Genomic DNA, 18,759 nt, shown 5'->3' on the forward strand with positions numbered 1-18,759 from the left:
GAGGAAGAAGTAATGCTCTATTTCTTTTTAGTATTGCACTTGAGCCCTTTCTTTGCCAAACGCATCCAGTTTAACAAGAGAATCGAGGGATCAAAATGTACAGAAAGACCCTTTAAAGTTACTTCTGCGCTCCGCGAGTTCACGTTTAACTCTGATTTTTATTAAAATTTTTGTTTTCAATACATTTCTTAATTTTAATCTCTTAACTATTTATGTGTGTATGCTTAGTGTATATATGCTTAAATATGTATTCTATTTTTATTGCATACTTCAGATATGTACCAATGTATTGATATTTTACAACTATTTAGATTCACTGTGTCACTTAATGCATCTAACGCACTTATACATATACGTACACACACTTTTTATTATTATTATTTTTTTTTTGTTTTTTAGTAGGGGGAAGCATCGAAATCCAAAGTGCAGAACTTTAATCCGCTAAACCTAACCTACTCCCAACTCAAGACTCTCACGGAACCGCCGATTAAGTATTATTTTGTGGAAGGGACAGGAAATTTAAGTCTCCTCTATTGTGCGCACTGATCTGTTGAAAAGTCTTAGTTTTGTCATTATGGTTGTTGACTGCTTTTCTCTTATTAGTCGACTGACACATGAGTGTTGTTAAATTATCGACAGTAAAATTACCACCGAGTGTGGATTTTAGTTTTTCCCTTGTATTTGAGAATCTAGGCAGTAAATTAGCACATGCTCAGAGTCTTTTATATACTTTGTACACGTCGGACAGTTTGGACTAATGTCATTGAGGAATCTGAAAAGGTAGCTTCTAAAGCGCCCATGCCGACTAAGTATTTGGATGTCAATGGGTGGCATACTGGCTAATACTTCAGCGTCGTTTGATATAGTCCGGAAAGCACTTATTATGTACTGCAATTATTTGTTTAGCATACGCTTTTATATTCATTGTCTGTATCCACACTGGTGCTGCGTTCAGTATTACGGAACTCATAGCTTTCATTAAGGATCGCCGGCTGGCACGCACACAGCCTGTATTGGTCATCATTCTCGATAGAGAATTATAAATTTTGGTTGCCTTACTGGAAGAATACTCCAGGTGTTCCTTAAATTTTAATTTGAAATCCAATATTACTCCCAGATATTGCAGCTACGGCTGTGAAGTAATCTCGCAGTCCCCCATGGTGAGCTCTATTTGTTCTTCTACCTTCCTTGTGCTTATGGCTTAGTTTTTTGCTCCGCCAGTTCCAAAATCACAGAAGATAACCAATGCCGTACATCACTTACGGACTCATTGCATTTGTTTCTTAAGTCGACTAATTGTTTTGCCACTGCTACCAACATGAGATCATCCGCATATGCTATTAGTTTCACATCTTTTGGTTGCTCTCTTCTTAGCACCCCGTCATACATTGATTATCTGTCCCCATTTTGCCGTGTTGAATGCATTCTTGACATCCAAGGTAATCAGCGCGCAGTACTTTTTTGTGCCACTTTTCCATCTTTTGCTACTTACTGCAAATTTCGCAGTATCTACGACTTCTCGTAGTGCGTCAATAGTGTATCTTTTTTTTATAAAGCTGTATTGCTCTCTTATAATCCGCCGGCTTCCTGGATTGCTAATTCCAAGCGGTTTCCTATTATATTTTCGTACACCTTACCCATTGTGTCGCCCATACACAAAGGTCGGTACGATGAACGTTCTTCAGGTAGTTTCTTTGGTTTTGGGAGCAGAACCAAACGTTGTGCTTTCCACGAATCGGGGAACACACCTTCCTTTATACAAGCGTTGTACATTTTAGCAAACAGTTGAGGTTTTGAGTTTACAGCTACCTTTAGGGCTCTATTAGGTATGCAATTTTTGCACCAGATGCTATGGCCAAAAGTACTTCTTCTGAAACTATAATGACATGATTTTCTGCTCCGGGTAATTGGCGACTTCAGGAGCTTCTTGTGGCTTTTAAATTTATCCTAAGTCTATTTTCGTTCGTTTCACCATAGTTACGCTGCAGACGCCGTCTAGCTGAATGACGAAGCTTTCTCGGAGTGGAAATTGCCTCATTCCACCAATGTAACGGCCGCCGCTTGTTATTATGTGTTGTTCCTTCTACGCATTGTCGCTTCGCATGCTGCGACCAGTTCCTTTTGCACTGTAGATACCAGGTGGCCGGCGTCGTCATCTGGTGCTTTTGATGCACTCCAAACTAGCTCAAACAGGTCTGCATCGAACTCCTGTTGCTTCCAACTTCGCTTTCGGGAAGTGTCTCTGCTGAGGAGTTCCAGCTCTCGGGAGCACAAAATTTGAGCAATAATCGCCATATGATCAATATTTCTGTATATATTTAACACTGCCCACTTAATGCGCCTGCTGAGCGTTATGAACTTCTTTTGTGCTGGTCTTAAAAGGTTTGTCGTTTGCAGGACCATATTGCTGCCTTGCCAGTTTTGTCTGCAACCCATGTGCTTTGCTCACTTTGTAGGGCGATATCAATGTTCTCTTCTATAATTGTCTCGTCTAGCAAATCCTGTGCAGTTACGTAATGATTTAAGTTTAACTGTATTACCCTCATTTTTTTAGAGACTTCATCGCTTCTAAATAATTGGGGCAAGTCATGCTCAATACTGAGTGTTATCTTTTGCAGAACATGCAGCTCGGAACTTTTGTGCATACCTTTGATAAATGTCCCACGGTTCCATAACGTGTGCATTGAGAAGATCTGTCTGTCGGACTGCAGCAATTACGCGCTATGTGACCTTGGTGGAAAGACTTATAGCATTTGGGAGTAGGCGAGTATTTTCAAAGGCGACAGATGGACCACCGAATCTTTATTTTCCCCAGTTTGAATGCGGCCTTGGCATCTTGAGTACGAATGCATATAAGAGCTATTTGTGTGCCACTACTAGTTTTTCGCAGAATTTTGACATCTGAAACCTCCAGGTTCTGGGTTCCTCACTCCATTTTTAGTGTTGCGCAGATTTCTTCGAGAGATCTTTGCACGCAATCATAACGTTGTGGGTTTTAGGTTGTATCATAGTATTTCGCCAACCACTCCCTCCAAGACTCTTTGCAAAGATTCGGCTCTGCTCGATTTTTCTTCTAAGAGCAAGTCTCCTTTGAGTGTTTCATGTTACGTTTGAACCCAGCTCCTCAAGTCCGCTGTAACTTTTAATTTTTCGCTGAATATCTGCATACGAAGCACCATCCTTTCTTGTAATAATAATGGCATCTGGTTTTGTTCTAATTTTTTTCCAGCGGATTCTTTTTATTATTAACGTCTACACATCTTTGAGTTTTTTTGGCTGCTCCGATACGATAATTGTGCCTTTTCAATTACGTTTTTTGGCTTTTGTGTTGGTAGTAAAAAATCTGATGCCTCTCGCATTCTTTTTGAGGTATCATCTGCCAATAGGGATTTGAGATGATTTTCCTATCACTACTCTTCTCGATGGATTTTCGACTTTTCCCGATATTGTGTAACGTCACTATACTGCTCAAGTTCGCGCACACCTTGGTTAATGTGCCTTTGGCCGGATATGCTGGCCGTTATGCAATTCCTTAGGCTTACTCTCCTTGCTTACTTGATCTTACTTTCTTATTTGGTCTAGCAGCGGCGGACTCCTCATTCTTACCATTAGGCGGCTTTCTCATTATTTTAGAAATCCTTCGGAAAGGATCATCCCATGTTCGCCCAATACTATTTTCAGAGGCCACGTCAGCGAAAAAGTAGTTTGGGAACACCCCTCGATGTGTACGTTAAGCCCTAGATTTACGGTCTAACTTAAAACTAAAATGTTTGGCACTGCTAAAACCAAGAAAAAGCGAACAGCTGATACTTGTGTTAGCTATGGTTGGCTATGCACAAGCCACAAGGAAAACGAAAACACTAGAAGTGGTCTCAAACAAATCACATTTTATTCTATATCGTGATACTGAACTTAACGGATAACTTTATCAGTATCATTACTCTGTTATTTATTTGCGCTATCATTAAGCTCATTAAATTAATTTTCTTTCTCATTAGGACCACAAATATCGAGATATTAACCATTCAAAAAATTTCTAACTTTATCTACTTCAACTTGTACTTGTTGTTTTTTCCATTTTGCATACATACAGAGCTTGGATTCAAAGCACCGCATGGACCGTTGATCATGTGTTTGTCAATAGATTCATGTAATTTGGATGTAAATTTTATCCGGTATCTCTGCTAAAAAAATTTTATCAAAATCATCCGGCTCGACAATTTAGTTATTATACTCTTGCAGCATGTTTCTACAGAGTAGATTAGTTTTGTGTTCACATAAAGTTATCAAAATTTGAGCATGAGGCAAACCCCTTTTTTGAAATTCGATTCTTAATACCCAACGATTACCCTCCTACCGCCCAACCGACGCGAGGGGCGCAATCCGCGAACGAGCGGTATTAGCCGAGTCATAAAAGGCAAGAGAGTTTTAAGCGCTGCGATCTTAAGCTGCTCAGCTACAGAAACAAAAATTACAACAGCCGAAATTAAGAATTAGAGTAAAGTTTATAATTTTTAAATTTTACTTGATAAGAGTAGATAAAATAATTTTTTTAATGGTAAAGAGTGAGTCTGTTAGATCAAATGTGCTGGAATGAGAATTGAAATCATGATATATACGGCGGAATGCTTCGTTTAACTCAAAATTTCTTCCAGAAAATTTTAAAGTAAATTTTAAAAGTAAGGGTCTAAACTGCCTGGTAGAGCGAGCGGGAACATTAAAATTAATATCAGATAAGAGAGATGGGCCACAGACTGACCCATTCATGAGTTTTACAAGAAATATTATACCAAGCATCTCCCTACGACTAGCGAGTGTCGGGAGATTTATAAGTTTTAAACGGTTAATGTAAGGAGGAAGATTTAAACTGGAATCCCAATGCAAATGATTTAAGGCAAAAAGTAAAAACTGTTTTTGAACGGACTCTTAACTTATCCGAATGGACTTGGTAACTAGGGTTCCAAACCACAGAAGCATACTCTAATATAGGCCTCACCAGAAATGTAAAAATAATTTTGTGGTAAGCGGATCTCTAAATTCTTTAGACCAACGTTTAACAAAACTAAGAGCGCCTTTAGCTTTAAAAACCGTGGAAAATGCGTGAAGATTAAAATTGAGTTTGCAGTCCATAGTTACTCCCAGATCAACAAAAATGCATACTTGATCCAACCTAAAGTTTTGTTTTGCGTATGAAGTAGGGTCTACAGCTATACGTGAAAATCATATCGTTTTGCATCACACCAAGAAACTAGGTTGTTTAAGTCATGACATCTTTCACTGTTTGAAGTATACGTTTTAAAAAGTTTTACATCGTCAACATATAATAAAACTTTTGAAAATATGTGTATATATAAAGCCTGAATTTTGCCAAAAACATCTTTATTCCAAATGTTAGAAATGAGTTGTGTTAACTTCGATACACGCACAACTATTTCAGGCCTAAAATGAGATGTATCAATGTTACTTACAATCCCTGGCCAATTCATATTTTTCTCGGAGACCCAGTGCAGGAAGAAGGAAAATCACTAACATCTCCTACTTGACTCCTTTACAATGAATCAGTAATACTGTTATAAACATCTGTCTTCAAATTCACTTGATTATGTTTTATAAACTGCAGTCGACATCCTTCTATTCTCACATTGTTCAAATATCATTTAACATGCTTACTTATCATCAAAGCCGAAATACTATTAGAAATAAATATTTATTTTCAATACATACATACATACGCACGTACACATATATTTAAGATAGTTTTCTAAGTTATAAGTAATGAAAATACCAAATTAAAATTGGAATTAATATATTCTCACTCAAGCAAAGATCTTCATTTCCCGACCCTCCTGCCCCCATTGATAAAAACTTAAAGATTCTTTTTTGAGTTCAATGTTTGATGAAACAAATCAAACACCCATACATACATATCAACAAAGTCTTGCAAAAATAACTTTTTAAATGATCCATAAAATAAATCTGAAACATGCAAATTATCACATGGTAATTTTATTTCGCATCTATCTTTCTTCTTCTTTACTGGAATAGACCCCGCTTACGCGGTTATAGCCGAGTTAACAACAGCGCGCCAATCGTTTCTCCTTTTCGCAAGGTGGCACCAATTGGATATTCTAAGCGAAGTCAGGTTCTTATTCACCCGGTCTTTCCAATGAACTGGAACTTCCACTGACGGGCACTGAATCGAAAACCTTCAAAGCTGGAGTGTTTTCATCCATCCGGACGACATGACCTAGCCAACGTAGCCGCTGTCGTATATCTCATACAGCTCATCGTTCCATCGAATGTGATATTCGCCGTGGCCAATGCGAAATGGACTATACATTTTTCGCAGAACTTTTCTCTCGAAATTTCAGATGTTGTCATCGTCCATCTGCACCATATAGCAGGACGGGAACAACAAGTGACTTATAGAGTTTTGCTTTTGTTCGTCGAGAAAGCACTTTACTTCCCAATTGCCTTCTCAGTCCGAAGTAGCAACTGTTGGCAAGAGTTACTCTGCGTTGGATTTCGAGGCTGGCATTGTTGCTGTTAATTTGGTTCTAAGATAGAAGAAACTATCTACGACTTCGAAGATATGACTCTCAACAGTGACGTGGGAGTTAAGTCGCGAGTGCGACGGCTGTTTGTTTGATGACAGGAGATATTTCGTCTTGTTCTCGGTCACTACCAGACCCATTTGCTTCGCTTCATTAACCAGTCTGAAAAAAGCTGAACTAACGGTGCGAATGTTAAGGCCAAAGATCAGCAGCTGTACACGTTTAGAGCAAATGGTACCTTCTCTATTTAGTTCTGCAGCTCGAATTATTTTCTCTAAGAGTAAATTGAAGAGGTCGCACGAAAGGAAGTCGCCTTGTCTGAAACCTCGTTCGGTATCGCATGGCTCGGAAACGTCCTTCCCGATCCTGACGAAGCTTCTGGTATTGCTCAATGTCAGTTTAGTTTTGCGGTGATACCAAATTCAGACATCGCGGCATAAAGACACCTCCCTTTCGTGCTGTCAAAAGCAGCTTTGAAATCGACGAAGAGGTGATGCCCTCTTTTCACGGCTCTTTCCCAAGATTTGGCGCACGGTGAACATCTGGTCAGTTATAGATTTTCCAGGCTTAACGCCCTACTGATAAGGTCCAATCAGTTTGTTGACGGGGGGCACACTTAAATTTCAATCGTTGGGCTTGCTTTCGTCCGACCATATTCTACAAAGAAGATGATGCATGCTTCTTATCAGTTCTTCAAAGCTATGTTATTCTTCTATGCTATGCTATGAACTTCTTCATAGTCGGCAATGAAACTTCTGCTCCTCGTCATCGATTGGGGAATCGGGTTTACCTTTTCTTGGTGCTATAATTTTACTGCCATTCAGCAGACTGGAGAAGTGTTCCCTCCATAATTTTAGTATGCTCTGGGCATCATTCACTAGATCATCTCTGGGGGTTTTACAAGAGTATGCTCCGGTCTTGAAACCTTCTGTTAGTCACCGCATCTTTTCGCAGAACTTCACCATTGGATGGTTTCGAAAAAGGCAAAAATAATAATACCGCTCGACGTTCGGAGAACTCGGAGTGCACACTTCAAACAATTCCGAAACAATTTTTTTATAAACTCCACAATATACCTCATGATATGTGAAAAAAGTTCTATTGTAGAATAAACATTTCTATGAAGAAAAAAATGTCAAAAAAACTGGCCAGATTACCCTACTGACCCCTTAATAATATGCCAAAAGATCCAAAGCAGAAATCAATACTGATCATTCTAAACCACACGATTTGTTTTTGAAAAAAATATCATATTTCTCTTAAATGGTAATTTCCTAATTCGTTTTTTCAGGACTTTCCTAATACGTTTTTTTTTTTTGTATTTAGTAAGCAGAAGTGAATTAAATTATACTACCTGATTATAATTATAGTTCTTGATTTATATCGTTTAATGAATAAAACACAAAATAGTTACTCTTTTCTGATACAAAGCGTTCGACTTTATTGTTTTAAAATATATAACGCGACTAAACTTTGTATTTCAATTTAAATAAAATAAAAAACTACTAATTTTAATTATACTATGGATTAAATTAAATTAAAAAATAAAAAAAATTAATTTTTTCATCGCGCTCTTATATATTTCGAAGTCATTTTCTAAGCCTCTCTAACTTTCATATGGTTTATAACTAAACAGGGGTATTATCTTGCTCATGCAATCCTGTTTTAGCTGTCATTTTACATAAAGACATATTTCGCCGTTAAATTGTTGAGGAAGGTAAGTTTTAAATAGATTTTATAATTTCTATTTAAATTATATCGATTTGTTAAATTTTTTTTGCTAAGAATGAAAGCAGAAGGTGCGCCAATTTACAATAGTCATGAACAATAGTCATTTACCATAAAGTGACCGAATCAGCTGTTCATATATCATTGGATTCTGCTCTCGTGCCCTTGCATATTGCGGTATAGGATTTTTGCATTTTGTGTCATCGTTCAATCTCGCAAGAGCAAGAGAATCTCCCTTATGTTTTTTGTTTGTAATTAAACTTACGAAAAAAAGCGAATGATATCAAAGGTTATTTCCACTTTAATGGGTTTTTTTCACAAAAAATACTGGAAATTTAACGTGCGGTAAAAATTTAATTGTGTTAATACAAGCAAAGTCCAAGCACAACTAAAAGTGGAAAAAATGCGACGTTGTGCACTTCTGCACGTCTTCTTTCCAACGATATAAATTTGATACACATATGTAAATATGTGATCGGTAACACAATCATTGTCACTGTTTACGCATCATTGTGGGGATTTTCTTGTTCTTGCAAAATTTTCCAAATCGTTTTGCATTTTTATACTCATGCCACATGCTGCTACAGAGCGTAATAGTTTGGATCACCTAACTGTAGTTTGTATCACCAAATTTTCAAAATTGGACTACAGCTGTTCAAGCCTCCAGACCGAATTTATGGACCCCAGTTCCTGCAGCGAACATTTGATCAAAAATATCAGTATATCTAACAGGTATGTTATTGAAGTTCAGAAGAAATCTTTCCTAGTAATAGTATGCCTGGATGTCAAAAATGGGTTAAATCGTATGAAGGCTTCTCTTAAATGCCATATCTTCTCCTTTACTGTCGTAGACACCGTTTTTGCGAATATAGCCGAGCTATTTAACTCCAATTCGACATAACCAGTGCAGTTAGGTTTCCATCCACCTAATCTCCCCAACGGAATGGAGGTGTTCATCTTCCTCCTCCCGGCGGATACTGAATCGAAACCATTCAAAGCTGAAGTGTTGTCTTTAATCCGGACAACAAGACCTAGCCAGCATAGCCGCAGTCTTTTGAACTATGTAATGTAGCCGTATATCTCGTACAGGTCATCAGTCCATCAAAGACTTCTAATGCCGACTCTTTAGATGATGTCATTGTCCATGCCTTCGCACGATATAGCAGGACGGGAATGATGAGGAACTTGTAGAGTTTGGTCTTTGTTTGTCAAAAGAGGATTTTACTTTTCAATTGCCTACTGAGATCAAAGTAGCGTTTCTTGGCATGAGTGATTCTGCGTTGCGACTTCATAGTTATGACTCAAGAGTGACGTGGGAAGCAAGTCGCGAATGTGGTGACTGTTTGTTTGATGACAGAAGAAATTTCGCCTTGTCCCCGTTCACTAACACCTCTGCGCCTCGGTTCTTTATCCATTCTGAAGAAAGCAGAACTAAGCGCGGTATAAACTCTTATCTAAGCCGAAAGCGGATTTAAAATAAACGAAAAGATGGTGTGTCGACCTTCCCTTCACAGGTTTTTTTCTAAGATTTGTTACATGGTGAAGGTCTGGTCGATAATAGATTTGCCAGGTGTAAAGCCACACAGATAAGGTCTAATCAATTTGTTGAAGGTGGGTTTCAGTCTTTTACACACTACGCTTGATAAAACCTTAAATTCGATATTAAGGAGGCTTATCCCACGATAATTGGAGCAGATTGTGGAGTTCCTTTTCTGTGGATAGGGCAGCGCACACTTAGATTCCAATCGTTGGGAATGCTTTTATCCGACCATATCTTGCAAAGAAGAACACTTTGTCAGTTCTTTAAATCGAGTTTGCCATCTCCAGATTGTACATAACTTCAGTATACTCTGAATATCAGCCACTAGATCACCACTTTGGGACATACAAAGTATACTCCGGAAAAGTCTTCTGTAAGCCGCCGCAGCTTTCGTGGAATTTTCGACAATTACCCCTGTCGGCCAGCTTCTCAAGCTCTTCATACTCACTCATTTCGGCCTCTTTCTTTTTTTGCATACGTGAGGCTCATCGTACCAGCTGTTTTTTCGACTTTTCCGAAAACCAATGGTTTCGCTTAAAGTGTACTTAAAGAGCTTAAAATGCCGTCCCACAATTCCCCTATACCGAGTTGCTGATGAGTGCTATCCGAGAGCAGGGGGGAAACCCGCTTAGGTGTCGGTTGTCATTGTAGCTTCTCGACGTCGTACCTTCCCTGTGTTTGTTGACGGGCGAGCTTTGCTGTACTGAAGCAAGCTTGTATCTTCGCTAGAACAATATAGTGGTCCGAGTCGATCTTAGTTCTTTGGAGCATACGCACATCAAAGACGTCAAAAACATGTCGTCCATCTAACACAACAGGATCAATCTGGTTTTTCAATCCGGAGACATTCAAGTAGCTTGATGAATTTTCTTTTGCTTGGATCTAGTATTACAAATAATCTTATTTCGGGCCCCTGCGGAATCGATCAGTGTTAAACCGTTTGGAGAGGATTCGCCATAAACGCTGAATTTTTCAACTGTTGTACCAAAGATGCCTTTTTTGCCCACCTTCGTCAAGCACAATATTTATATCGTGGAGGGACAATCGTCATAAGCGCCAGGACTCGACGACTGAGTTTTTCTCACACCACAAATCTACACTCCTTTATATGGCCCCTATAGCAAATGTCAAAACCTACTCTTTCGTCCTTGACCCGTCCATCGCGTTTCTTGGTCGGCATGGTGTCAGCCAGCTTTGCATCGGCACCTTCCCAATTTAGGAACGAGACATTCCAGGTGTATGCCCATAAATCATAGTCCTTATTACGTTTGCTGTGCTCGTCATCAAAAGTGGGGTCTTTCATCCGAAGATGTTTTTTCTTTTCCTTGAGAGTGGTTTCTACGTGGCGGGTCCCAAACCCAGGGCAGAACATCGCTAGACGAGTAGTATATATTTTTTTATACATTTGTTTCAAGAACGACGGCCGCTCGCAACCGCACCTCTGATGAACAGACGCTACAAAACCTTCCTCTCTTACACAAGGGTTACTCACGTTCAAGGCGAGTACGCAAGAGTGGCCTGCGATTGTAACTGCTTACTTAAAAGAATCTACCCATTACATCGCCATATATCTAATACAACAATTTTCGAACATTCGGATTACTTTTTACAGTATATATCAACCATTAATAAATAATATTAATTAAATCACTACCTTTACTTAAAAATCTGTATCTCGGAAAGTTCTCAAAGGATTGCTTCCAAATTCGGTGGATAGAATTACGTTTGAATATGGTGGGAGAATCGGTCTACAACCACGCATATTATCCATATATAATACTTATAAATCAAGCTCAAACAAATTTATCGGAGTTAAATTTTGCACGAAAAGAGCCTTGAAGGTTATGTATGCCTCGTTTTTATAAATCGGTGAAATCAGACATAAACATTTTAAGCCCTAAGATATACTGAAAATATGGGTAAATTTTTAAGATATCTCCATGAAATTCATGTATAATTTTTTTCATAAATACCTATACAATAAAATTTGTTCATATTTCTCCAAACTTCAATTTTGAATGAAAAATGAGGTGAACTATAACTTTAACAATACTACATTCTACATGTCAATATAAGTATGTATGTAAGCAAACATATTTGTAGATAGGCAATATTTTGTACTGTTTTTATGAAAACGGGGGCTTTACCCAACGCTGTTGGTAACTCTTGGATGGTTTAGGTATTAAGGCAATACTAGGACTTACATAATGAAATCTACATACAATTTACATTTATATATGTATAAATGTGTATATACTGTAGATATTTTTAATTTAGGCATGACCAATCCGCTCAGAGGGGTTTAGAAGCATGCATACAGAGGTCGTTGAGGGAAGAAGCCAATTGCAAATGATTTCTCCTGTGGCAGTGACAACTGCTAACGAAGTGGAATCGATGGACTTGGACCCATCCGTAAACAATAACTTCCAGCCATTATTTGTGTAATTAGATTCCAGTTCAGCAAATGTTTGTTGAAAGACTTCGTTTGGTGTGTTTTGCTTGGACAAAAACATAAGCTTATTCTGTAGTATTTTATCATTGATCAGACAGGGAGGATGTCGAGTGGTGAATTTGCGTGTTGCGTTACGTAAAATATTATTTTCTGCAGCGAAACTTAAGTATCTCGAAATAGCCGATTGTATTCTTGAAATTTTTCTTTTTTTCGTGGCATGCGTGATAGTTGTATTTAGTAATGGGTTGGTGTTCTCAGCCGTTTTCGCAAGAATTTGAAGCGGAGAATCTATAATTTTATTTTGAATAGTTGGTAAACCAGATTCAGCCATTATCGTTTTTATGGGTTGGAAAGGCCCGGAGACTTCGCCGTATTGCACAATGGTAATGTGCATTTAAAAGGTTGATACTGTTTTTGGAGCAATTGCCATAGATGGGGAGCCCATAATCTATTTTTGAAGTTAGCAAAGCTCTGACAACATTGACTAGTGTGTTCGGATGAATAAATGAATGCTTAGACGAGAGATATTTAACAATATTTAATCGTGACATTAACGAGTTTCTGACATATTTACAGTGAGCATTAAAATTATATTTAGAGTCAAAAATTAATCCTAGTATTTTCAGCTGTGTTTTACATTCGATGTTAGTTTGGTTGTGCGTTAGTGAAATACCGTTGCAAATTTGCTTCCTACATACATGAAGGATATGTGTTTTGTCTAAGGAAAGTGAAGCACCAGACTCTCGTGACCAAGTCTCAATTCTGGCGAGTATATTAGTAAATAAGGATTGAGCTAAATTAACGTCAGAGACTTTTGTGTAGATTAGGACATCGTCAGCATAGATCTGGTGCTCAACTCCTTTGTAATTTATTACCATCCTACTAATATCATCGATGATAAAAAGGAGGGCTGAAAGAGGTGAGCCTTGCGGCGTACCATTAGAAAGCGGGAGTGTTGAAGAAAGAAAACCATTTACGTTGACTTTGAGTTTTCTGTTTGTGAGAAAGTTAGTAATAAAACGTATCATGTTCTGGCCTATTTTCCATTTTCTAAGTTGTCGAATAATAATATGGGCTCCAATTTTGTCGAAAGCTCTGTGAAAGTCCAGAGATAGTACGGACACGTGGTTTTTGCTGGACAAAGCGTTAGTAATGAAGTAGTCTAGTTGGATTAAAGCATCTAACGTGCCTTGACCTTTTTTGCAGGCGACTTGATTCGGTGAAATGAACTTATTTCGCTGAGCATACCACATCAAGCGGTTAGCCACGAACTTTTCCAAAATTTTGCCCATACATGGAAGGAGGGAAATCGGCCTATAGTTAGCAAGTTCATCGGAGGATTTGTGTGGTTTAAGTATTGGTATAACACAGGACGTTTTCCAAAATTGGGAGTAGACACCAGTATTGCAAATTTTGTTATAAAGCTTTACCAATCGGAGCTTGAGACTTTTTGGCATATATGTTGCCCCGGGGACTTACCCTTAACGGTAGATGCAACGAACTCGAATTCAGACAGTGAAATGCTGGTTTCTATTTGTTTAGCAGAAAAAGAAAGAGGGGAGACAGAGTAGGAAGTGTCGGACAGTGTGGAGCTTTTAGAGGTTTGAAACTGTGTGCTGAATGAAATATCTGAGCTTGTTTCAGAGTAGTGGTTTGCAAATAACTCGGGAATATCGGATGGATTGGTTACCAAACCTGTTGGCCCCTTTACGCATTGAATAGTTAGATTTCTAGGCACTCCAGAAAGTTTTTTTAAAGCGTTCCATATTAACTTAGGACTAGAAATCCTTGTGAAATCCTGAAAACATTTACGCTTGGCCTGTTTCGCGGAACGACGGAAAAGAGCATTGGCTTTCCTGAAAGATATTAAGTTGACTAGTGATCGAGCGCGTTTGTATTCATACCAAGCTGTCTGTTTTTTTGCCCGCAATTCAGCGATTTCTTTATTCCACCAAGGAACACTCTTTGAACTTGCTGTTTCTTTGTATGAGGAATGCTAACATTCGCTGCTGAACGGATAATTTTTGTTAACCTCGCACTTTCTTCGTTAGGGTTGTCAGATATTGGGGTATTATTGCCATTTATCTCGCAATGTGTCTGAAACTTCTCCCAATCAGCGTAATCAGTTTTGAATACCTTATTTATTTTGTGGTTTTTAGTTGTTGAACCTAGGTGCAATTTTAGTACAATGGGGAAGTGATTGCTTCCATGCAGGTGATCGAGTATACTCCATTCGCACTCTGTGGCAAGTGTGCCGGTGCACATTGTAAGATCTACATGGGAAAAAGTGGAGTGAGTGGAAAAGTGTGTCGCGGATCCGTTATTCAAACATATTAAGTTAGAGGAAAGTAAAGCGTCTTCAATGCATTTGCCCCTCTTGTTGGCTATTGGAGAGCCCCATAGTGGACTCCATGCATTAAAATCACCAGCGAAAATTAAAGGAGTAGAGCTTGGTTGATTAATTGCAGGATGTCTGTACTGGTAAAATGTTCATCTGGTGCAATATAGGTGCAGATAATGGTGATTTTTTTAACTAAGATAATTTCGATCGACATAGCCAGCAAGTTGGATTGAGTGGCATTAATTTTGTATGGAATATCTCTTCTTATGAGAATCGCAATACCTCTTTTACCTGTGCTAATATGTGGAAGATTGTGAAAAATGCCAATGTACTGCTTAGGAGTAAAAGCCGACAAGTTGAAAGAGATGTGAGTTTCATTTAAGAATATGATAGCTGGGGCATGATCTTGTATTAATAATTGAAGCTCATTGTAATTATTAGTGTAGCCGTTTAAATTCCATTGCAATAATGGAATCATAAGATCTATGTAGGAAAAAAAGAAAAAGGGAAACAGAAAAGAGCTAGAATATCAACTCACATGAGCAGTCAGTTGAAGCTGAGTGTCACCAATTGAGTACTAGTTCAAAAGAGAGTAAAGGCTAAGCGTATTTATTCAGAGTCAATTTCTATTTGTTCAGTATGTTGAGTAGAGTATTTATTATCGTTGGAATTGCTTGTTGTTGGAAAGAGATTTTCGTGATTAGGTGGATTAGACTGCACGGTAGTGTTGGTAGTAGTGTTATTGAAGTCAGTATATTTATTGAGCGAGTTTAAGGAGTTGTTTAAGTTAGAAATGAGAGAGGCTGTTGTTGGACTGAAAAGTTTGGGATTTAAGAAAGGGGCTTGTTGGGTACAGTTGTCCCTGATATTTTTAGCTGAATGTGAGACGTTGTTGTAGTCTGAACTGATCGATGCAGACTTGTTGATGGAAATATGTTTGTTGTTGGCGTTTGATGAGTGATTTTTTTTAGTTAAAGAGTTTATTGATGAGTTGGGTGCAGAGGTGACCTCTGCGTTTTGTTTTGATGTACTAGGCAAGTCATTGTCGGCAATTCTATGGGTATTTTTAGATTTTGTGGAATTGTTGATGGCTGAAATTTTTGTTGGTGTGGTGGATACAGAGGATACCTCTTTTGTAGGTTGAAACACATGTGCAAAGCTAGCAGTGAGGGAAGGGAGGGAAGTATTTTCTCTATACTTTTTAAGGGCTTCGTGCATACTGCACTTTTCTAGTGTCTTTATTTTTAAAATTTCTTTGGTTTGCATATACTTTGGACACGTATAGTCCGAAGAACGATGCTCGCCAGAACAATTCGCACACATAACTCGTATGCAGTCATTGTCGTGTGGAGAAGGGAAATTGCAAATTTCGCATGTTGGGGAACCCTTACAATGTTTTTGCGTATGACCCAATTTTTGGCATGACCTGCAGCGCATTGGATTAGGCACGTACGGTCGCACAGAGGTCATCCTCCATGCGATGTTTAGTTTGTTTGGAAGGGAATAACTGTTGAATGATATTAGCATAACTCCAGTAGGCTTTATAACACCTTCAACTTTGCGAGAGAACTTATAAACCGCGGAAACTTCGTAAGAAATCAGGCCTTCTATTATTTCGCTTTCAGGCATATCGTTTAAAATCGTTTTTGGTATTTAATTTGTCTCGTTTTATGAATAAAACACAAAAGAGTTTTTCTTTGCTTTTTGCACAAGCATTTTATTTATTATTGTTTTTAAATAATTAACGTGACTTAACTTTGTATTTAAATTTAGTAAAAGAAAATATTAATTTTAATTATGGTATAGGCTCTAACGTACTCAATGGGAGAGTTTCCTGGCCAATCCATGTGCTGAATTCCCAGGATCCCCTATTATTTTTTGAACTCGGCAATTGTTATTTCTTTTTTTCAGTCATATAAAAAAAAATATATTATTTAGTAAAATTATATACACCCATGTTTATAAACTTACAATATTTTTTAGGTAGATCAATATGTACGAATTGCGAGTTAGCTCTAGAAAAGTTTTATTCTTGGTTTATGCCTGGCGTTACTCATTGGCTCGACATTTCAATTGTTAAAGCTTTAAGTCGTATTGCTAAAGCCATTGAACTGGATCAATTGCAGGCTGTTGATGATACGGTAAAATATAGCTCATCAGCAGTGGATACTCTAGCTATATTTTATCAAATAAAGATATTCTGGCATCAACTAGATTGGCCAGATATTGAAGGATCATACACATTTGTTGCCAAAATTATTGATGTAAGTATATTTCAATTAAAGTCTTATATTTCTTAGGGTTTATTTAATTTTATAAAATTTGTGAGTGACGGATTGATCACTGAACGCGAAAAACATATAAAGGGTTTTTCAATAGCTACGCTACAAAAGTAGATCAATAGGGGCAGCAAACCACGCCATATTTTTTCCCACTCTTTCGACCTTTCTCTTCAGTAACTATATTCTATCACACGAATAAAGAATTTCATTGATATCCCAAACCGTTTTTGTTTTATTGAAAAAAACTTTTGTAGCGTTCTTATTGAAAAATCCGTTATATATGTACATATATGTATATATAGCTTCAAATATTCTACAAGGTGCGTTCCAAAATAAACAGGACTTTTTGAATCTATCGCCTCCTAGTGGCGACATCTATATATGTCGACCGGTGCGTTAGAATCTTCTATCTTTGTCGATTGTCCAGTGAGAATTTCATGACATTTCATTGATTAGAAGGGAAGTTATTGCGTTTTCAGTGTCAGTATGTTTGTGTTATCGGTGCGAAAATGAGCTTCGAACAAAGAGCCAACATTAAATTTTGTTTTAAAATTGGTAAAATTTTACCGAAACGCTTCAATCGATGAAAGAAGTTTATGGCGATGATTGCCTATTCCGTTGCAGAGTGCACGAGTGGTTTCAATGTTTTCAAAGTGGTCGTAAGGACATAAATGACGATCAACATGTGAGCCAATCAAAATCCGTGATCACCCGGAAATTACTTTGGAATGCACCTTGTATTACTATCAGCAAATATGAATTTTTGCTACTGTATAGCTCGATTTTGTTTACAACACACCGATCTTCTAGAAAACAGTTATTTGGAATATTTTTTAAAATTCTGAAATTAAAATACTTTTAGGTTTTAAAACACTTAAACTAAATTAATGCAAGCCTGATAAATTTTGCTTGCAATTTAACGTTCCATTTATACTGTACACCATCGATAACTTTTCGAACTTACTCCCGAAGCTCCATTGTATAAACCTGCGAGTAACAAATCCTTAATTTTTCACCCATACCGAATAATGTTAGAATGATAGAAAACAAATTTCTAGTCAAACTTCAACTACTTTTTTTTTATTTATTCTATTAAATAAATAAACAAATATGTACCATTTTTTGCCATTTTTCCGCTAGAGACATTTTTCCATCAGTGAAAATTAAAATTTCGAAATTTCCAGAACAGAAGCGAGCGAAGCATTGTTGTGCTACTCGAACTAATACAGCATCGTCTACATAAATTTCACAAATTTCATTGGTGCTTTGCGTGGCATTCTTCCCTTTTTTTATACAAAAATTTTCAAATATAGCGAATTTCTTCAATATTTAATTTTTTTTGTTTAAATGAAGCTTAAAATCTCACCTTTCAAACACTATACCGCATACCACCATAGTACGACCATCACCCATCGTATTACGGGAAGAAAATAATTTTTATATAAAATTTATTACATTAAAATATTAATTTCGAGGAGGTTGACTGGAAATTGTGTTGCTAAGTGTAATTAATTAATAATTAAAAGTAGATTTTTTTTGTCTTCTTTTTCGCGGTGCAATTATTAGGTAGGCAGGTACATACAGGTAAATTGACAATACTGATTTGCAACTATCCGCTTACGCGATAAACCTTATATCGAAATAAAGATAATTTTATTGCATACATGGGCGTTTTGACTCACATGAGCAGTTACTCTCAGCACACGTATTCTTACGCTCTTGTTTCAGTCGCTATTGAGGGCGAAAAAACCAGTTTTGCACTGTGGGATAATGAATTGATTTTCCTGACAGTTGCGCAGACAGACAGTTGTTGCAGACAGCAACGAGGTAACATAGATAGTCGGTATGTTGATGTTTTTTTA

At 37.5% G+C, this 18,759-nt stretch overlaps 1 protein-coding gene across 2 annotated transcripts in view; it reads left to right on the forward strand.

The window, feature by feature from the left end:
* The window catches only part of LOC120780516 (protein unc-13 homolog 4B-like), a 257,200-nt gene that overhangs the window by 28,336 nt on the left and 210,105 nt on the right, over nt 1–18,759 (forward strand). For both annotated transcript variants that reach the window (XM_040112786.1, XM_040112787.1), the window contains exon 7: nt 16,599–16,879. In XM_040112786.1, the coding sequence (XP_039968720.1) occupies nt 16,599–16,879 (281 nt within the window). The remainder of the gene's footprint in view (nt 1–16,598; nt 16,880–18,759) is intronic.

Source organism: Bactrocera tryoni, unplaced genomic scaffold (genome assembly GCF_016617805.1).
Source record: "Bactrocera tryoni isolate S06 unplaced genomic scaffold, CSIRO_BtryS06_freeze2 scaffold_25, whole genome shotgun sequence".
NCBI classification, from domain to species: domain Eukaryota; kingdom Metazoa; phylum Arthropoda; class Insecta; order Diptera; family Tephritidae; genus Bactrocera; species Bactrocera tryoni.